Genomic DNA, 24,741 nt, shown 5'->3' with positions numbered 1-24,741 from the left:
ATGAGAATGAAAGAGACGGCAACATGCTTATAGACGAGAAGAGACTTACCAAAGCATTACACCCTAATACTATACAAAGACTGAACTTCTTACAATATAGTACAAAATACATTATAAAATGGATTCTTATATCTGTTAAATTAATTTGTAATATTGCCGTTGTAACAAGCAAATGCATTTCGATATAAGCAAACAATATTTTCTTAGGACATCTCAATCCATTTATCTAATTTTTAGATTTATATATTTTAGAATAAACTATTTTTATTATGTTGTTTATTTTATACATTTGAACAATTTATTTTTTTTTTCATTGTATTGTATGGCAAGAATTACCTAATACATTGTGTGAAGCTATGACGATAGTAACATTCATATTGAAATATTTCTTATAAATTGAGCTTAACGTAACGTAAATAATGTAATTAACTAATTTTATTGGGCACTTATATTAATGTAATATGAAATTAATTAAACATTAGGCTTATTTTTATGATTTCTTTCAACAAATTATCAAGACTCGTATTCCGTTATACAGAATATAATGTAGGTTAATATTAGTATTAATAATTAATATAAATTATTTAGGAATATTTCGCAAACTTTAATGAACAAATTGATTGTGACTAAGTTGTCATTGTAGACTCGACCATTTGAATGTAGGGTAGTTTGAAGAAAAACTTATATCTAACAATTTCTATATTGCGCAGTCACAAAAGTTTTATTACTAACACTTATATTTTTATATAAAATATTTTACCTATTAAGCAAATTTTAAAAGTAATATATTACAAAACAAGACTGATTTTTATTTCTCACCTACCCGCGTATAAATCTTAAAATTCATATGACGCATGCAAGCCAAATACAGTGACAGTTGACAGCAAGTTCACATGAAATTATAAAATTTTATCTTCATAGATTTTCAAGCTTGAACAAATATCCAAATTTTTGATTTTTCACAAATCTTCAAGTTAAATGGCATTTAACAACCTATACGTAAAAATAAACCAACAATATTCGTATAAATACAACAAACGTTTATTATTCACGTTACAGAGCCATCGATGGGTAGGACTTAATTGATTAAAGGTCATCACACATTTGACGAACTCGACACCAGGCTACTCGGCGTCGAGTAGTTCTAATGTGGAATGACCTTTAAAGTTATTATTTCTTACATTCACTCGGCAGCCTCCGCGCGATGTTTACGCGTTGACAATGAGAGAATATTACCAGGTGTATACTACCGGGTGTGTACCACCGGGTGTATACCACCGGATGGGTGTAATGTATGATGGAGTGGAGCCTACAACATGCCGAAGCCTTTGGAGTATGAGATGGCTTTCATGAGACGGTCGCGCAGCTTGTCCCGGGAGTCGTACTCTGGCAGCAGCAGCACATTGAAGCAGGTGTGTGCGGTGGGCAGGCGGTCAGAGTCAGGGCCGTTGCGCGCTATCACCAGCTTGAGATAGCTGAGCCCTCCGACTGGGACGCGGTCCGAGCCCGTCGTGAACTGCAGCAGCTTTCGCTTTTCTACGATGCACAGGTTGTGAACAATGCACCAGAAGTCTTTTATTATACGTGAATCCGCAGTGTACCCGCCGTCGTACTCCGTCGACTTCTCCAGCTCGTTGAAATCGAAATTCTATAAAATGATAATAACATTAGAAAGTCACGTTCTGAGAGCGTAATAATTAATTGTTTAAAATGGATAGTTATAATTTATGCTTTAAATCCAAAAATGCATCAGAGAGAGACAGAGAGAGAAAGAGAGAAAGAGAGAGAGTCCCTCCTCAACTCCTTTACAATTCCTGGTATAATCCAATACATAATTTAAGTAAGGGTAGTGTATATGTATGTAGGGTCAGTTATAGTGTGTTGACCTTGCTGCCGCAGACGAGGGTCTCAATCTCTTCAGGTCGGAAGAGCGCGCTGAGCGGGCTCTCGTCCGTCACCATGACGAAGCCGCGCCGGAACGCGCGGAACTGCGTCTCCACAGACTTGTTCAGTAGAAAATCCGCGTACAAATCCACAAACTCCTGCAATAAAAATACATTTAAATTAATTCTTGAATCTATTTTAAGTCAGTGAGCATAAATCAAACTAAATTATGAAAACGTAGCTTGCGCCCCCTGTCATGTCACTTTTATCTTTTATTTAATTTTCTGTTTAAGTAGGTTTTATATCTATTCTGACAGAATCAACCGCGATAGTAGTGCCTCTGACAGGTTTAGCTATCCTTGTTTGATTATAAATTAAAAATTTATGTCAACCACAGCGACACATGACATCTCTAACATTCTCTTTGAAAAAGTAGAGACAGCATAGCATGTGTCGATATTAGTGTGGAATAAAAGAAATGTAATGAAAGTTAAATGAAACAAACAGCGTACCCTTTTATTGGCTTGCGTAACAAACAAGCTGTCCCCTTCCTCCTTGAGATCGTGGAATAAATTGTTGCCGAACACATCCTTGTAGCATATCCTAAATGTCTGGTAGTACACTTCCTCTAAATCATCGCCGCTATAATCTAACATATCTTTTAAACCGTTATACAAACTCTGAAACAGATAAATATACTTATCATCAATAATGATGATATTATAAAATATTACTAATATTATATGCAAATGTATGGATGGATGGATTGGTATTTGTTAAAACGTATCTGCAGAACGGCTGCATGGATCTTGCTTAAATTTGGCATAGATATAGAATTCCTCGCAAACAGAGTCGCAGGCGACAACTAGTATAGAATAATTGTAATCTTACAAAGTTAACTTTTACTATGGGTTTTTACTGTCTTTTTTAACTCTGTCACACATATCGCTGTCTATATCACACATATACTCTTTGTTTTTTAACGATAACATGAGCAGCGATAATGTGTGTAAATACAAGATGTCACCGCGGTCAAAACCCAGTCAATTTATCCTATAAATCAAAACTATTTATTTTACAAAAATAGTAAAGTCATAAATGGTAAATCTATTTAACAAATTATACAGTACTGACAGGATTCCAGTCGGCCAGGTCTTCAAAAGCGCCCTTCCTGCCCATGAGCTTGCGGTACACCACCATGGGGAAGTTGACCGCCAGGATGATATTATTGTATATCGCCAATCCCAGGACGATGCCGATCAGCGTGAACTGCGCCTCTGTTTCAAACGATGTCGGGTTGAACCTGGAAATTATTATTATGTAATTAAGAAATATAGAAAAAGTGAATATACAATTTAATAAATCGCGTTATTCATGACCAATTTTTATTCTAGTATGAAACTGTTTTAGCGACTACGCATATTAAATAGTCTATTTATTTTTATACGGACCAGACGGTATGCGAATCCGGTTGTTGCGTGAACATGCCGTAGTCGGGGTTGAATATCTCCTCGACGATGAGCTGGAAGAACTCCTTGCTGACACCTCCTTCGTCAACCCCCTGCTCGCCTTCGAACTCCACCATCAGCTGCTTCTTCAGGTCCAACGCTCGCTCCATCGCTATCATTTCCAACTGGAAGAAAATTTACCACGACTTTATTTCACCAGTAAATTCACCAGTGAATAAATCATAACTACAATTATTATTTTCTTCAATAGTTGCTAAAATGAAATGCTATTCAGAAACCTATAAGTGTACGCACCAGGATAAGGGAGACCGGACGATCAATAAGCAAGAAAAATAACGCGGTCCCTCTGACTCTCTTATCCAGTATCGACTGTATTACCATATAATCCTAAGAGAGGTGTTCGTGCACGTATACGTGTGAGCGCGTACCTCAACGAGCGCGTCCGCAATGATGTGTGAGCGGCGCACGCGCAGACGTAGGAAGGGCATGGGCGGCGCGGCCCCCACCACCGCGTGCAGCAGCGACACGCGACGCTCCGAGTACATGCGAATGCGGTTCTCGTAGTACAGTCCGAGGGACTTCGTCGCCGCAGTCAATATGAACGGGTAGTTTAAAAACGCGAACTTTGTTGCTGAGGAAAAAAAAAATATAAAAACAATTACGGTCTTAGAATTAAATATATCAAATATGTTAGATGTTTCAAATACATTTTAAGTTAAGCATACATCAAGCTTTTGATACCTTGACGATAACATCCGATGCGGACTTATGACAAATCATGGCTATTGAAAACATTATGATGCGTAGGTTTGAGAAATTAGTTCTTGACCAATAAATAATAAAATGCTTATACGGAAAGTAATGTGGTGAAACACATAACCACTTTGACATCCATAATATCCTTCACCGGCGTTCAAAGGGTTAAAACAATATTTTTTTTGGGTAATCCAATTAATATAATATATAACCTAATCCTAACATTCGTTTCATAATTTTAGAATATGATTTGCTTATTGCCTCAATTGTATAGATTCAGTTTAAAATGTAACTCACCACTATTAACATCAGTTTTATAGCTGGCGAAATCAATATCCATTTCAATGCTGTCGCTGAGAGGCTCGTTGTAGAATTCCTCGAACGGCAGGTACGGCTTTCTTACATCCAACGAGTTTATCTTCAGTTCAACCGCTAAAATAATAAAAAGGTTTTATAGAGTTGAACTCCGTTCAAGTTTCTATATTTAAGTTAATCGGTTTGGAATATAAAGACAAATGTTTCAGAACTTTACAAGGCAAGAATTAAAATGAATTTTAAATTTTATGTAGGGGAGCAATTTTTTATTTTTTAATTTAATATACAAGTGTTTCATACAAAATCGAAATTATTTAGTAAAGTTCCCAGTAATTTGTGCCTAAACAGCTAAATCAATTTCAATGAGAGAAGTGTCATTCTAATTATATTTCCTCCTGTTAGAATTGTAAGTTGTATGTTGTAGGAAGTTCAGTCAATCGATTTATTATTTAATAGATTTGTTCATTTACCAAGTGGATCCTCGGGCAGTGACTGTTTGGAGGTCTTCATAGAGGAGAGCGGTAGCAGGTCATGCAGCGCATCACCCAGGGGGTCCAGCTGGCTGGCGATCACCACGGCCTCCTCCGCCTGGGGGTTCTGCTCCACCTCGCCAGCCAACATGTTTGCGTAGTACACTATCTGTAAAAATGTTATACATCTTTCAAATGCCCCACTGCCCCTAATACCTAAATTTGTTCTTACAATAGAAATCCACATCATGTTAGTAACTTACAAATAGCTTAATAGTTCAGGGTATGTATTATCGATCTAACGACTTTAACCAAATCTTTGCACAATTCTAGAATTAAATTTGAATTATTTCAAATTAAAAAATGTTCTCGTTTAAAAAGAAGTTAAAATCCTCAAGACTTTTTTGCCACTAAGCACAAATAACCCTGTCCCAAACAAATACGTCACTACGATCAAAAAAATCAACATTATGCAAATAATTTTAGAGTTGCCTCTGTCAGTTTCAATATTTATTTGTAAATTAATTAAAATTTCTCACCTTCATGAGCTTCGTGGCTTTAGTAACACATTCATCATCCTGCACTTGATATATCCTGGAGTAGTTAGTGGACACCACTCTCAGGGTGATGAGCTGCTGTAGCGCCTCCAGGATGTGGCGCAGGCTTTCCTTGCAGTACGCAGACCAGAGACGTGCGAGGCGAGCTTGTGCTGAAATAATGAGTAGATGTTCAGCAGTGTTGATGTTAAAACCCCTCATGGCTCTAATGTATAATGAAATGTATGATAGAATCAAATGGTTAAGTATATAACATCTTATATATTTTAAATATAACTAATCCATCACCTTAGGTATGAAAAAAAAAATCCTATTAAAAAACCTTGTAATAAAAATAATAAAATTCTACCTTTAAGCGGCAAATATTCAACAGCATGACATAATGTTGGCAGGGCGACCTCCAGGTAGTCGCTACATCCAATATCTGGTATTTCAAAAGCAATCACAAAGCAGTTCACCACATCCTCCATAGAAATCTTCTTACTGATCTCCAAATCTATCTTCAGATTTAAGGCTAATGTTTCCAGTGCCGAGACTAACACTGAACTGTAATGCTTTGACGGTACCTGAAATATACATGTTTCATCATCATCATCAGATCACTATACTTCTCCGCTGAGGAGCACGAAACCTATCTGAAGTTAAGGGCGACTAGATCCAAGTTAACACTCGCCCAGTGTGGGTTGACTTGACATATATCTTTATATATTTCTGCAGATATGTGCAGGTTGCATCAAAATGTTTTCTTTCGTCGCAAGAACGTCTTACGTTGGTTAAACTTACTTTAGCAAGGTACAGGAATGCTCTATGACATGAGGCTGCATCAAACTCTGGACCCGTCACACTGTCTATGTCTTTATCTGGATCACTTGATGAGCACATTGCTTTGGATTCTTTATCTAAAAAAGTATAAATTTCTTTATAAAATTTGTTACACTACTATGCAAAAATCTTTCTGTATTTTTTTATCACATACCCTTTTTAACATCACTTTCAGGTTTTGGTTCATTTTCATTGATTTGACGTCGAAATGATAGAGCCAGTACATGTGGTTGCCGGAATGCTGAACCCAATGCCCATGACAACTTCTGCGCCGACTGGCTCTGCAGGCACTCGTCACATAGCTCACGCATTCTCTCCTCCGTTAAAGGCCCACTATCTAATAATAATATTTAAAACACTAAGGTTCGGACTTGAACCTTAGCTGGTAGACTAACCGGACAACAGAATGATTTACCCTCTAGTTAAGCTTGTTCTAAAGACTGGGTAAGTCTTTAGAAAAAAGCAGAACATATTTGTGAAAGAAATTATAAAAAAGCAAATAATGTGATGTTGAGAAATTACAATTTCCCTTATGACAAAAATCAAACTTTTATCCTGTATATGCTATTATTGTGTATGCTATTTATAAATCACAATCAAGTTTACTATTACTTAACACCTTCACTGCCACCAACTTGGCCTGTAAGTTCATCTTAATATGTGATAGTGGCATTGAATGTGTCAATAAACAATTGATAAGTAAGTCAAAACACTTACTAGTTGATTTATTATGTTTACATTCAGTTTGTTTTGTTATTATTGGACTAGATTCATTTGCCATTTCTTTACCTTGACTGTCTTCTTGCTCTTTATTCTCTGACAACTCTGTCTTTTGGTTACTGCTGGTTTTTTTAACTTTTTTATTTGATGTTTCACATGTGCTGAATTAGAAAAACCATATGTTAATAAGATCTTGTGTGATATATGACCAAATTAGAATTTCATTTAGTTACTAAACATTTTACGAAAAAATAATTTAATAATGCAAGCTATTGCCGGTGACTCTGTCCACACAGAATTAAAAAAAATGAAAAATTTGTTCTCAATGTGCTCTTCCAGGCCTTTCTATGTCCATGGCAAATTTCAGAGAGATAATCCAGCTGTTCTGGAGATACTTTCTAACAAACATCCATCCATCCACCCATGCAAACATTACTATTTATGATATTAGTAAGATGGTGATTCCACCTGGTGTATTATAAATTTAAAAGTTGGAGATTTATGTAGTAGTAATTGTAAAATGACCATAAAGCTTAGCAGAATTAACTTTACAATACAACTTTGCCTAGTTACACCAAAATGTATGTATATGGACTTAACTTACTATAGTATTGACATAAAAACGTACATACAATATAGTATGGAACCAACCAACAAGATATATTTACCTGGAATTTGAATCACAGGTGTTAGTATCAGTGCGAGGAACTTTATTTGGATGTCTGTCACAAAGAAGAGCCTCCTTTTTCTCTGCTAATTTTATAGCTACTGCTGCAGCTTCATTGGCTGTTAGCTTTTTAGCCTTAAATAAAATACCATCTTATGAAAAAAAAACCATCTCCAGTATATCACTTGTTTCAAAATTATGAAATACAGTCAATATAAAGCACATTTTATATTAAAACTTATAATTTCCTTATGTTATGTATGGTTAGCTATTAGTTTTAAAAAAAATCATTACACAATATCTACAAAATTGCAACATTTCAGATAAAAAAGGTATAGCAGACCATTTCTGAAATTTAATGTTTTGTTTGTATTTCTTAAGAACAAAGATCTCAGTTTACCTTCTGACTTGATGCACAATATTCATTATCACAGTTAGGATTCCCACAGCCCTCGAGTAGCTGATAGAAATATCTCTCAATCAGCTCCTTAGCTGCACGCTTCATGATGTCCTGAGTACTACCAGATACTGGATTCACGCATAAAACTGGCTGGGATTGTTCCTCGGCACTGATGTTTGGGGTTGAGTTATTATTTGACGATGATGCTTCCCTCCCCCTGAAACAAAGTGCATAAAACTTACTCAACAAAACAAAGAGCGAAAATAGCAAGTAATGGTTAACCTTTAGATTCTGTCTTTGTGATAGTGCGTATATGACGCAACAAAAATAAATAAGAATAAGAGATATATTTTGTAAATAAAATATAAAATTGTAACATTTTAGAATTAAAAATTAACATCGCAAAATAATGACAAATAAAATTACCTTGAAGCTTCGTCAGTTTCGCTTTTTGAGTTCATAGAAATTAATAATATCCAATGCTATAAATTGCCTGCTGACAAATAATGTAAATGCAATTGGATCAATCGAAACATTCGCCAATTATTTCACGTTCAGCACAATATTTTAATAAAACAAATTATATTAAGTAGGTGCAGAAAAAATACCATTTGCCAATTGTCAAAGAGTATTCAACAATGATAATAATTAGAGTTGCCAAAGGTCATATTGTTCGTTCGTTTTTTACAGTCTGTCACCCATCTTGTACGATATTGAAGAAAGTTTGATAAAGACGATATGTTAAAGCAACACGCGCACTGTACACAGTAATTTCAACTTTCTTTATAGTCAAAGTTGCATAGAACATATATAGCAAAAGCATATAAATAACTTGAATATTTCTCGCATTTGAAGACAGGCAGGGGATTTAGGAAATTGTAATCACTTTTACGAATAAAGTATTTATTAATTTATTCCAGTTCGGACAGTAAACCCAGGAGTAAATGTTTATAAGGGTTCGTATTTCGTAGTAGTCGACAGTAGTGGAAGTGGTCGAAATATTCTGCTTTTGCCTCGATGAATTTGTCATTTTTTAAGTTTTTTTGGTAAAATTGTGTTGTGTTCTATAGTATACTTACTATACTCTTTGTTCTATACTCTTGATCTACAATCCGAACGTGCTTGACGTAAAATTAAAAAGAAGTAAAGGAGGGGGACAGACACGACGACGAGGCAATATCCACTAGAATACTACTTTTATTCCCTATAAAAATTAACATACGTTCGAAGTCTGCTTTTCACATGATAGAAATCATAAAACACACGAAAATTAAACATTATATTACAGATATTGTGACTTAATATATTAAGTACCACGACAACATGGGGAAAGCAAAAAAAGGAAAGAAGAACCTAGCTGCAGATGATGGGTAAATATCTCAATTTTAGGATATGTGTAAGACTTACTTTCATACATTGGTTTTAAAAATAATAAATTTCAGTAGCAGCGATGTGGAAACAACCAACATTGATTCCCTAAAGCCGGTGCCTAATAAAGGAAAGAAGTAAGTGTTATAGGTTATTTTCAATATTATTTATATCAAATTTGGAATTAACATACGGAATGTTGCAATTTGTTTAACTTTACTTAAAAATCTGTAATGTTAACAACATGCTCTATCCTTAACATATTTTTAGCAAATTAACTGAAACCTTCACACATAAATTTTGTTTAATTTTAGAATCAGTCAATCAGATGAGAGCGATAATGAAAAACCGAAAACTAAATCAAAGGTTAAAAAAGTAGATACTGATGTTAAGGAAGTCACAAAAAACATTAAAAATGTATCCATTTCCAATAAGACTCAAAAAAAGAAACAGGATGTTAGCAGTGAAGGTAAGTTTTGACATAATATATTACTCTATTTGCAAATTTATCCTAATAAAACCAAACATTAATTACTAGATGAGTCAGATGCGGAGGTAGAGCAAAAGCCCAAGAAAAACAAGAAGAAAGAGGAGAAAAGTGCATTTTCTTTGTTAGCCATTGAAGATTCAGGAGAATCAGCCCCTGAAGCACCTCCATCTTCAGATGATGAAAAACCAATACAGAAACAACAAATGAAACCTGCACAGGAGAAAAAAGAACCAGCTGGCAAGAAAGGAAAAAAAGCCAAGAGAAAGAAAGATGATAGTGATGAGGATATAGAAAAAGTTCTAGCTGAACTTGAAATGGAATATGCTGGAGTGAAAACTGAACCAACACCTGCTCCAGTCGAGGAAAAACCACAAGAAGATGTTGAAGAGAAATCTAAAAACAAGAAAAAGGGTAAAAAAGAGGAACTAGGAAGTAAAACAGAAGAAATGGGTGTAGATGAAAAAGATAGTGATAATGAAAATGACATAACAATTAAAACTGCTGCTCAGAAGAAGAAAGAAAAGAAAGAACGTGAGAAGTTGAAAAAACAAGAAGCTAAAAAGAAAGAGCAAGATCCTAAAAAAGATGTAAATGATAGTAAAGCTCCTACGAAAGCCCCTGAGACTAAAGCAGATGTTAAGGCAACAGCAAACCTGGTTGTTAATGAAGAACCAAAGGTAATTTCGGAGGAAAAAGATAAAGATGCTGAAGGAGATGCTCCTGCAACTGAAGGAAAGAAAAAGAAAAAAGGTGATAAGGCTGAAAAAGATGATAAAGCTAAAAAAGGTCCTACTAAAAAGACTATTGCAGCAATGCAAGAAGCACTGAAAAAAGTAAAGGAAGAGGAGGAAAGGCTCAAAAAAGAAGAGGAAGAAAGGATAAAACAGGAGGAAGAACGAGAGCGCCAAAGACTTGAAGCTATAAGACTTGAAAAAGAACGCAAGGAACGGAAAAAGCAAAAAGAAAAGGAGAGAAAAGAAAGACTTAAAGCTGAAGGTAAGCTGTTAACTCCAAAGCAAAAAGCGGAAAAGGCAAGGGCTCAAGCTATGTTGGAATCTTTGAAAGCACAAGGAATTGAGATAGGATCTACAGAAAAGAGACCTCCTAGGTTAGGAACTAGAATTAAGCCACAGAAATTGAAAACTCAAATGTCTCAAGAAACACCCACAACTCCTGCGGAGGAAAAGAAATTTGATTTGGATGTTACACAGAAAAAGGTAACATTTATGATAATCTACTGTTTGTTTCTTTAATTTTATTATCAATATGAATTTTCTCTTAATTAAATCGATATTTACAGGAAGAGCCTCAAAAATCTGAAGAAAAGCAGGAAGAGAATGATTTGATCAAAGACTCTTGGGATGCAGAGTCTTCTGAAGAGGAAATTGAGGAGCCTGCTAAGGCTGAACCTGCGCCGGCGAAAGCTGCAAGTCCTGCTAAAGAACCAGTAAAGTCAAAACAGGAGAAACAGAAGCCGGTAATATATTTTCTTTACATTAGTTATTAAAGACTGATTCAATATTTCTTTAACTTGGTACAACATATAATACTTTTAATAGAAACAAGATGAAGAAACTTCCGAAGAAGAGGATGGCAGCTCTGATGAGGATTCAAGTTCAGAAGAAGATAGTGAAGATGATCAAATGACTGATGCTCAAAAGAAGAGGGAGGTTGTCCTCAAGAGATTAGAAGTAAGTATTATGATAAACTGATACTTACTTACCTATTTAATTTTAGTCTATGAAGAGAATTTTTTTTTGTGACAAAATTTAATTTATTACTTGAAACCCTAGTTCTTCAAGAGTTTAGTTTATACATACTTACTATTACAAACATGTTATTTAAAACTTAAACTTTACCGTTTATTTAGAAACGACGTGAAGAGAATGAACAAAACAAAGCAAATAACCCTCTCCGTGCTGCTGTGGTGTGTGTACTAGGTCATGTAGACACTGGGAAGACCAAGATCCTGGACAAGCTGCGTCGCACCAACGTGCAGGATGGAGAAGCGGGTGGTATCACGCAACAGATTGGTGCTACTAATGTACCAATTGAGAATATTAAAGAACAAACAAAGCATGTTAAAGGGGTAAGACTGAATTTGTTTCAAGTGTCGCTAGTTTAACCCATCCATTGTCAGCAACAACCCTAGTTCACTTTCTTGACATCATATTCACTGATTTTGTGTTGTGTAATCATAAAACAGACAATAATGTGCTATGATAAAATTTACAAAGTAAAATTTTATTATTTGACCTCAATAAGCACAAAAACTGCTGACACCATAATAATTATTCTATCATTAATATATGGCTTTTCTATCTTTTTTTTCCTCTTTAATAATCAACTTTACACTACAGCTATTTGCTTTTTGTGTACAATAAAATGTATATTTACATAATGTACATCTTATGAAGTAAATAAAATTAATTGTATTGTGTTTAACTTAAATTAAAACCTTATTAATTTTTCAGGTGAATGAAATAGCATTCAAATTGCCAGGATTGCTTATTATCGACACTCCTGGGCACGAATCCTTCAGTAATCTGAGAAGTCGAGGCTCCTCATTATGTGATATCGCAATTCTGGTATGTTTCTTTGCAATAAGATATACAGAAAGTTCATCCAAAATATGCTATATTTTGATTTTTTTATTTTTTTCCAGGTAGTGGATATTATGCACGGTCTGGAACCACAGACAATAGAATCAATAAATCTACTTAAACAGAAGAAGACACCGTTCATAGTGGCTCTGAACAAGATAGATCGTCTGTATGATTGGCAGAGTGCACAGCGTAAGGATGTGCGAGATATACTCAAGTTGCAGCAACCTAACACTCAGCTGGAGTTTGATAAGAGGAGCAAGGAGGTCATTGTACAGTTTGCTGAACAGGTAAATTATTTTTTTACTAAAAGCATAAGGTGAAATCAACTAACCTGCATTGGGCCAGAGCTGACTAAGACCTAATCACCCCTAACTTAGGGTAGGCTCTTACCCTAGCTAGTCAATTTATATATTGTTTGTGTACTTTTTGAGGGTCTGAACGCGGCGTTGTTCTACGACAATCCGGACCCACGGTCATATGTGTCTTTGGTGCCGACTTCAGCGGTAACAGGCGAGGGTATGGGCAACCTGCTCGCTATGATTGTGCAAGCTTGTGAGGGACCGCTGCACAAGAGGCTAGTGTTCTCGCAGCAGCTGCTAGCCACCGTACTAGAGGTTTGTTCGTCTTTGATTTTTGTTAATTATGTACAGTTGAAATAAACAATCAATACTGCACTCACTGCTGGTTTCTGAGATTCCAAAATTTCTGTATAAAACATATAAACATCCCTGTTATCTTTGACCTAACAGAGACAACAACATTGATTTTGGGCTCAGAAACCCACGGTCTACGATCTACGGAGAGATCTCTATATATTAACATCTGTTTTATGTATACCACCTTGTTACAATTATGTTATATTTACTTTGTCACTTATATTGTAAGATGGAGAAAAAAGTGTCCTAGTCTGACGTGAAAGGGTAACATAAAATCAAATGAATATCAGACAGTTGCAATAACATTTTTGTAATGTTTTGTTTGTACTTGTTACTGATTTCTATGTGACCAAACAGGTAAAGGCCATTCCCGGTCTGGGTACAACTATTGATACAATTCTGATCAACGGAACACTCCATGAGGGAGACACCATGATCCTGGCAGGCACGGATGGGCCCATTGTCACTCAGATCCGTTCTCTGCTGATGCCGCAGCCTATGAAGGAGTTGAGAGTTAAGGTAAGAATTTACTGCCCATATCGGTTCGACTATCGGCTATATGTTTACTGAGTATTGTTGTACTTAATTTGTAAAAATGGTTGTTGGTCTTCCAATAAATAAATAAAAAATATACCCTCATTATTGTTACTTTTAGTGGCTAATTAATGAAAAGAGGATGATTTAAGTGAGAAGGGGTCAGAGTGAAACCGCAATGCGGAGGACAGAGAGATGTAGAAAATATTGGAGGAGGCTTTTGTTGAAAGTTCCACATGGTCGGAAGTCTCCTCTTGCCGGTGGTCAACTAGTTTTTCGTTTTCATAATAAATAGTTAATTTAAAGTATTTCTATAACATTGACAGCTTCAATGAGGCTCATTTTATTTTTTATTTGTGTTATTATTTTAATAAATTTTCTGTCCTAGAACGCGTACATGGAGCACAAGGAGGTGGTGGGCGCTCAGGGAGTGAAGATCGCCGCCAAGGAGCTGGAGAAGGCGATCGCAGGACTCAACCTGCTCGTCGCACAGAAACCTGATGAAGTTGATGTCTTAAAGTAAGCTATAAAACATTATTTTCTTTAATGGTCACCAAAAACTAAAAGTTCTAAATAGGTGGCGATAGCGTCGAATGGGCTGTCATCTGTCAAATTTTAAAACGTCATTCTAGTAATTAAAAAAAAATGAACAATTCTAAAATAGATTACTTATTGTTGTATTTTATGTCAAACATTAGTTATTCCTAAGACTACAGACCACAGAGTACTTTAAATATAATTTTTTTTATATCTGTGGTATATTTAGTACTAGTGGAGTGGTATTTCAGGTAGTAAGTTTGTTTATTTTTAAGGGAGGAGGTGGCGCGCGAGCTGAAGTCTGCGCTGTCGTCCATCAAGCTGTCGGAGCGCGGGGTGTACGTGCAGGCTTCCACGCTGGGCTCCCTCGAGGCCCTGCTCGAGTTCCTCAGGACCAGCAAGATACCGGTCAGTAATAACCATTGTTAAAACTCAAGAGAACATTACTGTTATCACTCTCTTCAACAGAGAAGACTCACTATTGTTCTTTTGTAAAATGAAAAAGTTTAATCCACAGACTAGTTTTGTAGAAAGGGTAAAAGATTGGATATGGTTTACATTATTTTAATTTTTTATTTCAGTCTATATACTAGATTTTAATATAAATATATTTGTTGCAGTATTCCGCGATCAGGATAGGTCCGGTGGTAAAGCGCGATGTGATGAAGGCGTCCGCCATGTTGGAGCATGACTCGCAGTATGCCACTATACTGGCATTCGATGTTAAGGTAACACACATTATTTTTTACTTTTTTTTTTAACCTAAAGGATATTATAGGCGAAACAGCAATGGTAATTGTTTTACGAATAAATCAAAGGTTACACCTCTTTTCCACTAAGCGAGTAGCAGCTATGGAACCGTTGAGTCCTTTAGTGGAATAGAGGTTTTAGTTAAGATTGAAAAGTTACTAAAGTTTTTAACGATTGAGAAATAATATTCACGCTATAATTTTCTGTGAATTATTTAACAGGCAAAATTACAGCGAGAAAATTGTTTATTTGATAAATTTATGTACCAAATAGTTCACCCATGTGTCCGTGTCCAGATCGAACGTGACGCTCAGGAGTTAGCAGACCAGCTGGGTGTGAAGATCTTCGCTGCAGACATTATTTACCATCTGTTCGACAAGTTCACCGCCTACAGGGAGGAGCTGAAGCAGAGGAAGCGTGAGGAGTTCAAGCACATCGCTGTATTCCCATGCAAAATTAAGGTACGGCTCAAACGTTGATTCCTTTAGGATATTTCGAAGAAAAGTTAAAAAAAAACGCATATTATATAACTCGCAAGCATTACCATTTGTCAACCGAATTGATGAATGAATGAAGGATTAAACTTATTGAATTCCGTTCTATCAGGTGTTGCCGCAGTTCGTGTTCAACTCCCGTGACCCCATAGTGATGGGTGTCATGGTGGAGGCGGGCATTGTGAAGGAGGGCACGCCTATATGTGTGCCAAGTAAAGAGGTACGTTATATGGCATAATATGTTATTCATTATAATTAACTAGCTGTTGCGCGTGACTTCGTTCGCGCGGGATAATAAAATCTTAATTAGACCATGTTTAACAGTGGTAGAGCCCGCTTTAACATCTTCGCACGAATTGTCCCGGTTCGCCCGATGAAATACCACGACCACACAGAAGACAGGCCTCAAGTGGAAGCAATTCCAAGTACAGTCTGATGAGTGTGCGTCCCGGAGGCCTAATGAAGTCTTCTTTCCCTTCCCGTCTTTTTTATTATAAGGAAAGAATGGAAAGTGCAGGTGAACTTTCCGTATGAGAGGATGCATGGAAAGGGAAAATATTTGCTTTCTATGAATCCTCTCCTCAGTCGATTAACGGTAGTCTATGGGCAACGGTCACCTCGCTATTTCAGCGATTTCAGGTGGCCGCTCGCTCGTTTGCCACCTTATGATATAAAAAAAATGTCTATGCGAAATTCCAGTGACATCCATGCAGCCGTTCTAAAGATGTCTTCTAACAAACATATATTCATCCATTTATCCATACATACATTTGCATTTATAATATGTAATAGTAAAATTACCAAAACCACTATACAGTGTTAATAAAATATTATATTCATTGATTTTTCTACATTTTGGTCCTTCCATTTTTAAGTAACTTTTTATAATTTGAGGAAGTTAATTTGATATGCGTTTTCAAGGCATACTAATGTATAATTCAGTAAGTAATGAATTAATTGATTGTGTCCAGTTCGTGGAGCTGGGCTTGGTGACGTCTATCGAGGTGAACCACAAGCAGGTGGAGACGGCGCGCAAGGGTCAGGAGGTGTGCATCAAGATCGAGCCCATTCCCGGAGAGTCGCCCAAAATGTTCGGCCGACACTTCGACGAGACGGACATGCTCGTCAGCAAGGTGACTACATTGCCTTTACTAAACAACTTTATTACTTTTTACACCAACTTGAGTCAATAACTACTCTTATAAGTTCCTGTGACCAAAATCCACGTTTAAAATATATTGCTATCTCTGTTTTGTCAAAGATAATGACAGGGATGACGATATGTTTTATACAGAGTTTTTTGTTTCAGAAACCCACGGTTAGTGAACCTTTTTTTATTTTATGTAATTCCAGCTGAGTATTTTACACGAACTTGATTCATTTGTCACTAAGTACTTCTAGTTAGTGTACACATATTTTACACTATCTGATGAACTTAAACACTATGGCTTTTTTAATGTGGCATAAAGTGACAACTAGGATATATGAACTGTCAGAAGAAATTAAGCGCGGCAAAATTAGTGCTAAAATCGCGCCAGTGGAAATGCGTTTTATTCGAACTAAAATTATTAACTGACGTTAACTCCTGTTACACTTATTGGGAAAGTCAAATAGATGTTTTTTGTTTCCTTTATAAACTCTGTAAATATTAATTTGTTTCTATTTTATTCTATGTTTAAAACAAAACTTAATTAGTAGCCAATGTGTTCTTTCATTCTATGTTCTACATCTATGCCAAATTTCAGCGAGATCCATGAAGCCGTTTTGGAGATACTTTCAAACAAACATCCATCCATCCGTTCAAACATTCGCATTTATAATATTACTAAGATTTTTAGGTTCCGTTTTTATTAAGTTGCTAAAACAGAGTATAGTAAGAGTTTTCATTGAGGAAACGTTGTAATTGTAACATAGTCGGCCATTAAGTGGTTTAGAGGCAGCATGAATGCACGCCGTCAATGGCGGCCGCCCTCCTGCCTCCATTGAGCTCGTCGTACTGGCGTAGGGTGACTACGTAAACTACATTTCCTGAGACTATCATAAACCATAACTCTTTGGATTTAACAAATACTAAAAACGAGGGTTTTGACACACAGACGGACAGACAACATAGTGATCCTATAAGGGTCACTTTCTATGGTTCTTTTCGTTGGTTTTCGTCGTATGAAGTGCGGAACCCTAAAAATATCTATTTTTATTTTAATGACATATTCAGATATATAACTTCGCGTCTAAATAGAAAGCAGTTTCCACTCTTATGTTTCTTTATAAGCCTTTCTGTCTCCTTACATTGTTAAAAAAAAGAAAATATCCGTATAGTACTGATACTGGTGGTAACTCTATCCCCCGGGTCAGTGGGTCGAGGGAAATGGTTGGGGGGAGAAGTGGCGAGGGGAGGGGCGGTGCGGCATCCGCAAGCTGCTAACTGTACCGCCGTTACCACGCGAACACTGCAATGTGCAGGCACCGTGCAGCGTGCAACTCTATACTGTCACGCTCAGATGCACACAAGGTCACACATATTTCAATGTTACCACACGTTAAGTTTACGTCGATAATTTCGTATGACAAATACGGACAATACAAATTAACAAAAAAAACTTTTTAATACATCCATCTAGAATACAGTGAATAATCCTATATTTCATACTCTTTGATACATCCAAGCTATAGAACGTAGCCTTGTTCAATATAAATATAGCAAAAATATTGTGTTATACGTAATTTATTATTTGCACGTTATAACTATTTAATCCAAGTGCTCCGGAGAAAAATACTCTAGCGAGCCGATCGAAAGAACGACCATTGCGAAGTTGGGTGCGCAAAAGATTTATATTGTGTTTGAATAATAAAATGATAGAAAAGCAAACAGCTAGGGTTTTACGAGCGGACTACATCGAGCCATCAATCTTTGTCTAATCCAAATACATAATATAGTATGGGTTGGTGTGAGCGCGGAGCGGTTTCCCGTCACCGCGCGAAGGCCGGGCTATTTCCGTGCCCCGTGACGTCATCGCTTTCCATACGTTAGCTGACCCCCCACACCTCCCCTCCTACCACGTGTAGCAGATTCGACAATTTTGATTTAGTATACCGCAAAACAAACCTTGAAATATAATATATAAATTTACTGCAATTTTCTTATATTTAGTTAGCCTTATTTCTGATTTTGTGTCTCAGACGATGAAAAATTACTTTTATACACAGATTTAAGTCGCTTATTCTGTTATTTTTTTTATTTTTTGATGTCTTGTTCTTATAAAACACTAATAGAAATTAAAATCCGTTATATATTCTTTCGTCCACCTCAGTAACTTAAACGTGAAAGCTTCATTTTATTAAAATAACACGAGTACGTGACTTCTTTTGTTAATTGATGGATAACAATGCCTTGTGAGTCATTCATTGTTCCTTCGGCTTCCTCGGCCTTATATGACAATATAATTGAGATGTTCTTAAATGATCTCATTTAGGTACACAATATATGTAGGAAATGTATAGAAAATATAGTTCGTACATGCATATATTTATCTTGATAAACGATATGGTATAGCATAATCCAAGAACTAAGATAAGCACTAAAATCTGTTTCACGAGGGTCGGATTGCTTGGTACACGACCACTCAGAAGACGCTTCAAGTGGAAGCAAAACCACGTTACGTCTAATGACTGTGATTATCGGGGACCTAGTTTGTGACGTCAGAATCTATGATATTATTAGCATTCGGCTTAAAATAATTAAAATTGATTGCATTTGGATAGAAAATATTCGATAATAATTTCCTACGACTTTCGCTCCTTATGAGGGCATCGGGAAATCAAGTGAGTTATTATCTGGCGAGAACCGCCACGGAACTGAACCTGTATGCAATTCGCATAATTTCACATCAATGTAACGCCCCGATAAGATAGCACAAACGGACGGACAGTAATTATCAATGTGCACTATATCGCTTGTTTATTAAGCTTTATAATTTACATCACGACGTATCAAAAGATACTCATTGCTTTCCCCTCTATTCATATATAGATCATTGAAAAAAGTTTTAGAAACAATTTATTATTTAAATACTAGCTTTGCAATGCGACTCCGCCCGCGCGGCATTAAAAAAACAATCGATATTTGTTCTTCCAGATTATGTTCTACATCTATACCAAATTTCAACGAGAACCAAGCAGCCGTATTGGAGATATCTTCTACAAACATCCATCTAAGCATTCGCATTTATAATATTAGTAAAATTACTTCTAAATATCTTATCGTTACATTTTTGAGCGATGTTATGTTAACATCAAAAACTCTCTCCGTCTCTGAAATTATATGATGATAAAAATATTTCCATATATTTGTCGACTTTTTCAATTTACTCGTGCAAGTAAGGTCATTGTCTCACCTGGGACACGTGTATCATACTGACACGAGTAGTTAAGGGGTTGAGGGCTAAATTAATATTATAATTGGTATTCTCCTTTTCGAACAAATATCTAGATTAAATCTAGTATAGTTATGTTCATATGAAAATGTTTTCAGAATTCGTACTGAAATAGACTGTGATGTACGAACTTTGTGACTCGATTCTTTTTTTAGATTTTTTTTCATTTAACTTTTTGTCGTATAAATTCGTATTATTATATAATTTTGGGACACGATAAATTAGTGACTTTACGATAACGAAAACGGGTTTTTTTATGAAAACGAAACTTTAAATATATATTAAAGCGATTCTTTTTAATATGTCCAATCTCTTTATTTAATCTACATTTTTGCTTTATTATTTGAATTTCTAATACCAATTGTATAAGCGTTATAGCTAATTTTAACAATGGAAAAAGTACATATGTATTTCTATCCCATGTTTATTTTATAAAAATCAAGAATTTTCAATCTCTTAACACTTCTTTTTCTTCTAATGCCTCTCCATTACTGGAGGTTTGCCGTCAGCTCAGCGAACCCTTTCCTGTCTTGTGCCAAGCGAAAAAGTTGTATTGGTCCATTCCCGGATGTTTCTTAGCCACGAATTTCTCCTCCTTCCAACTCGTCTTCTGCCTGCGATTTTGCCCATCATAATTAGTTGAAGAAGTTCATATTTTTCGTGTCGCAAGACATGGCCCAAATATGCAACTAAACTAACACGTACGTCAAATTTAAGTAAAGTTTTTTTTATGTTGGTACTTAAAACATATTTCAAAAGTAGAAAAGATGAGGTATCTATAACTACATATATACTATAAGTCATGTTCATCTTACAAGAATCTTACTAATATAAATGCTAATGTTTGGATGGATGGATGTTTGTTAGAAAGTACCTCAGAACTGCTACATAGATCTCGCTGATAGCATAGATGTAGAAAATAGCCAGGAAGAACACAAAGGCTACTAAGTATTTTTTTAATAACGCACGGGCGTAGTCGCAGGCGACAGCTAGTATTATAATGATATGTATGGATTTTTTTTATTTTATTATACAAAAAATTACATAACAAGTTAAATTACGGTTAGGCAGCAGTACTAAAAACCCACAGGGTTCAGGTGTACTTACTAGTCGCTTATTTATAAGATCAGCAAATTAACAAATACAGACGTTATTAACCATTTCACAATTATATTGAACAAAAAAACAGAGATTAAACGTTTTTTCAGACCATAATACAAAGACAAAAAAGCGATACAAAAAATATATATATATATATATATAAAGCAATTGATTGTCAAGTTGCAATAAATATAAGTTAATTATTTAAAAGATGATTGTTATTTATTTTAAAGAAGATATATTAAATTTATATACATCTATGTTACGTAATGTTGCCCATTCATGTTTATGCAATGTGACAATCATCTCTAACACGATATAAACATGAATGAGCAAGATTATAACAAAAGTAGGAATGTAATAACATTGGTTTGCGTATTGTAGGTGATTCGCTTGTTATGGGAATATTTCCAGTCATTATGATATTTACGTAACATCAACTGATCAGTGATTCAGCTGCCTTTGTGTCTATTGGTTCGGAGTTCGAATTTAAACTAAAGAGTACAAGAGCCATCAAACAGTTTTATTACTGTTGATAAATTAATATATATAATTTGTCGGTTAACATACGAACTCTAATCCTACACTATACGTTACTTAGTATCAAATAGTACAAAAAATTACCGGTATGTTTGTGTCTTATTCAACTATCAATCATACATTTTTTTTGCAGTAATATATAACTGGTTTAACGTTCATTAATAAGTAATTATAGTGCGCGAACACAAACTGGTCGCCGTTTCCTTTGACAGCGTGTTGGCGCACCCTAAAAGGCACTTTCGACGTCTGCCATTGAAAACCTACCGCCGTCTAATGATGGGAACCTTTATCAGGTTATTAAAGCTTCTCAGTATAAAACTATGTCTTACTGTAATAGGCATAAAGGTTAATTTCCCTTAGACGTCAGTTGTGACGATGTTACACACACAAGCGCGCGATGACCCGGTCAGATCCCATTCTAGAATCTCCATTGATATTCCGCACCGCAGTCTCATTGACGGAACAACGTTTATTGTGCGAATTTATTTACTACATATTATTAGGTATTCGCGTTATCGGTGTATTATATTAATATTGATGTTTGTTTACTTTGTATTGTAAAAAATACAATATCTGCTAAAAGATTGGAATTTATCATCACTATAAAATTTACCAGACATCATCTAGACTAGATCCTATTTAGCTAAAATTAAAATGTGTTTTTAAAGTTGTACAATTATTAAAATCTTTTTTCCAAATCTATATAAAAATAATTCTCGTCCTACATAATATTTATTATCCCGCTAATAAATGCCTTAAGCGTCGCTTTGCGCATCCTTGAGGATAAATTTATAAATCCAATTTCCTTTTCCCCGTGACCTGCGGTGTTCAGGCTGGGCTCGCTGCTTTAAGGCTGCAGCGGGGGTTTCGGGGGCAGGGGCTCGACCCAGTTGCAGAACCTGCCCTAGTTTCCCTATGACGTCATACCATTCACCCCGAGGTGAATCGATGCTCCCCAAACTGGGTCGTTCTCAATGAAACCCCCTGCTACATTCATCTTGCAAGCTATTTTTAGAATCAGCAGATATGAATTGAAACGGTGTGTTGAATGAGAAACAAACGTTGATATAAAATTGTACTAACATTAGTTAATCTTACATATGGATGGATGGATGAATGAATGAAGGATGTTTGTTTGAAGTTGTCTCCAGAATGGCTGCATGGATTTTATTTCCGGGCGGACGCAGTCGCGGGCGTCAGCTAGTAATATTATAATTTTGGAAATCTAGTAGACTATTAGGGGAAATGGAAACTTATCTGAACCGTTAATTAATGGTAAACTACTTTATTTTGTAATTTCAGTCGGTTACTGCTTGAATATGTGTACAAAAATGTATTGTCTTCCCTTTTTTTAATAGGAAATTTTACAGCAGAATGGATATAAATCGTTATACAATTATGTTTTTGTTGCAGATATCGCGCGCGAGTATCGACGCGTGCAAGGATTACTTCCGCGACGACCTTATCAAGACCGATTGGCAGCTGATGGTCGAATTGAAGAAACTGTTCCAGATCCTCTAGGAACCTCTCCTCTGGTCTCCAATGAGACTCAAAGCTCTCGTCCTTTACGTCGTAGATGCGAACCTATTCGCTATAAATATCGTCCCCCCGTGTCTGATCCATCTAACAGTCGCACGGAATCTCATCCTAGCGCAGATTTTTTTTATAAAAATAAGTTGGATTTTTACGCAAAAAAAATGTTTTCTCTCATATTTGCCATATGTTTTATATGTTGTAACTTGTCGATAAATTTGCAATACATTGTATATAGACCATTTATACATTATTTATTTGGTTCAAACCAACAGACAACCTTTTGATATCTTCGAGAATGTGAGCCGAGTCGTGTTGAATGTTTGGAATATATTTATTTGTAAATATTTGAGAATTATAGATAAATTATTGCTTATGAAGTTATAAAGGCAGTCATTGAAGCGTATTGTTTAGTGCAATATAAGATCTCATTGATACGCTCAGTCGATGCTTAAAATCGATTTTACATCATCGATATATTTGCTTTTACTTGATGTAAGATATCGATTATTAGATCGCATAACAATGGAAACCGACCTTTAGGCTGCAAAGCATTATTTATTTCAAGTTACTAATTGTCTTTTTTGTCGATTAAACATCGATGAAATGCTTTGATGTGTCAAATAACCCACGTTAAAATCGACGAAATTATTTACTTGACAGTTTAAGAAACTTATGATATTGTTTTTAGAGTTTCCATTGTAAAAAAACTGTATTTAAACATAATTCCTCCCGTTTCTATTAAGAAAGGTGGAAACCCAAGGTTACTATTACTTTGAAGGTCAAATGTTTTTTTTAATAAGAAGCTGTCGCGAACGTTCCTAGAGTTAACTAGATCGGAATCAAAAGAAGATACAGAAGGTTGTACTTTGTGTAGGTATTTATCCATTTTTTTTAAATGATTTGTACTATATAGATGGAATCGGACATATTCTTATATTGAAGAAGTTTTATTAAATTGATAAATACGTAATTATATTGTTTTCATTTTAACCCTGTTTTTATACATCCAGTACCATCAGGACTTGTGAAACTTTTAAGTTATACCACGAGCTGGCGGACGACTTCGTCATCGAAATTTGCAAAACAAAGAAAATATTTAGCCCACACTAGTTCGATTAAAGTATCTACTAAATTACCAGATGAAATAAGTTATCATAGATGCAACAAACGAACAGATTTACCTGATTTTAAGTAACTACTACTACCACGAAACAGTCATTATGATAGGCAAGTGTCTAGCTTTTATTAAGACAGAAAAATATACACACGCATTGAGAACCTCCGTTTTGAAGTCGGTTAAAAAGAGATAGCAAAGAAATGCGTAATCTTTCCAAAGAAAAATATTTTATAAATATGCAAAAAATAACTGTATACTGTTTAATTACTCGTAATACTATACATTGTTGAATAAATTCAGTCAGTATTATCAGCTAAGTTTGTGAAAAATATATTTTTACACATGTTAGGTTAGATGTGTGTATGACGCGTTCAAAAAACCGTAGTCGGCCATAACTCTCTCTAGTCTATGGCATGACGCCTTACCACGAGAAAAAAGCCATGTTTTCCAGTACTTAGTGATGGAACATAATCTCTCGATTATATAATGTGTGAACACAAAAATAGATTCAAAAGAAAT

At 35.5% G+C, this 24,741-nt stretch overlaps 2 protein-coding genes across 6 annotated transcripts; one reads left to right on the top strand and one right to left on the bottom strand.

Annotated features, from left to right (window-relative positions):
* Positions 1 to 55: 55 nt before the first annotated feature.
* Positions 56 to 8,718, bottom strand: Ube3a (ubiquitin protein ligase E3A). 2 transcript variants are annotated; one of them, XM_013306169.1, is made up of 16 exons: positions 8,487 to 8,718; positions 8,061 to 8,277; positions 7,662 to 7,795; positions 6,991 to 7,154; positions 6,428 to 6,610; positions 6,235 to 6,350; positions 5,801 to 6,017; positions 5,434 to 5,603; positions 4,895 to 5,063; positions 4,407 to 4,541; positions 3,782 to 3,984; positions 3,336 to 3,517; positions 3,019 to 3,187; positions 2,397 to 2,564; positions 1,887 to 2,042; positions 56 to 1,648 (listed from the first exon to the last, which is right to left on the bottom strand). In XM_013306169.1, the coding sequence occupies exons 1-16, from the start codon at positions 8,519 to 8,521 to the stop codon at positions 1,310 to 1,312; spliced, it is 2,757 nt and encodes a 918-aa protein (XP_013161623.1). In that variant the 5' UTR covers positions 8,522 to 8,718; the 3' UTR covers positions 56 to 1,309. The 2 variants fall into 2 exon arrangements, with proteins under 2 accessions (XP_013161623.1, XP_013161624.1); XM_013306170.1 differs by having other exon boundaries at positions 7,063 to 7,154; positions 8,487 to 8,717.
* Positions 8,719 to 8,923: 205 nt separating this feature from the next.
* eIF5B (eukaryotic translation initiation factor 5B) lies at positions 8,924 to 24,075 on the top strand. Of its 4 annotated transcripts, none has more exons than XM_013306165.1 (19): positions 8,924 to 9,016; positions 9,349 to 9,430; positions 9,503 to 9,565; positions 9,743 to 9,897; positions 9,967 to 11,135; positions 11,219 to 11,395; positions 11,478 to 11,609; positions 11,789 to 12,007; positions 12,393 to 12,506; positions 12,584 to 12,811; positions 12,956 to 13,138; positions 13,538 to 13,699; positions 14,103 to 14,233; positions 14,527 to 14,659; positions 14,872 to 14,979; positions 15,298 to 15,462; positions 15,608 to 15,715; positions 16,467 to 16,628; positions 22,983 to 24,075. In XM_013306165.1, the coding sequence occupies exons 2-19, from the start codon at positions 9,384 to 9,386 to the stop codon at positions 23,088 to 23,090; spliced, it is 3,564 nt and encodes a 1,187-aa protein (XP_013161619.1). In that variant the 5' UTR covers positions 8,924 to 9,016; positions 9,349 to 9,383; the 3' UTR covers positions 23,091 to 24,075. The 4 variants fall into 4 exon arrangements, with proteins under 4 accessions (XP_013161619.1, XP_013161621.1, XP_013161620.1 ...); XM_013306166.1 differs by lacking the exon at positions 8,924 to 9,016 and adding an exon at positions 9,089 to 9,233; XM_013306167.1 differs by lacking the exon at positions 8,924 to 9,016 and having other exon boundaries at positions 9,088 to 9,430; positions 9,506 to 9,565.
* The last annotated feature ends 666 nt before the right edge of the window (positions 24,076 to 24,741 follow it).

Source organism: Papilio xuthus, unplaced genomic scaffold (genome assembly GCF_000836235.2).
Source record: "Papilio xuthus unplaced genomic scaffold, Pxut_1.1 DF828258.1, whole genome shotgun sequence".
NCBI classification, from domain to species: domain Eukaryota; kingdom Metazoa; phylum Arthropoda; class Insecta; order Lepidoptera; family Papilionidae; genus Papilio; species Papilio xuthus.
This window is presented reverse-complemented; position numbering and strand designations above follow the sequence as displayed.

Coding starts and splice junctions, on each gene's coding strand:
- Ube3a (XM_013306169.1), bottom strand. CDS start 8,521: ATGAACTCAAAAAGCGAAACTGACGAAGCTTCAAG. Junction 5,604..5,800: donor TGAATATTTGCCGCTTAAAG/GTAGAATTTTAT, acceptor TCATTATTTCAG/CACAAGCTCGCCTCGCACGT. Junction 3,985..4,406: donor TAAAACTGATGTTAATAGTG/GTGAGTTACATT, acceptor TTTTTTCCTCAG/CAACAAAGTTCGCGTTTTTA.
- eIF5B (XM_013306165.1), top strand. CDS start 9,384: ATGGGGAAAGCAAAAAAAGGAAAGAAGAACCTAGCTGCAGATGATGG. Junction 12,008..12,392: donor AAACAAAGCATGTTAAAGGG/GTAAGACTGAAT, acceptor TTAATTTTTCAG/GTGAATGAAATAGCATTCAA. Junction 15,716..16,466: donor TATGTGTGCCAAGTAAAGAG/GTACGTTATATG, acceptor GATTGTGTCCAG/TTCGTGGAGCTGGGCTTGGT.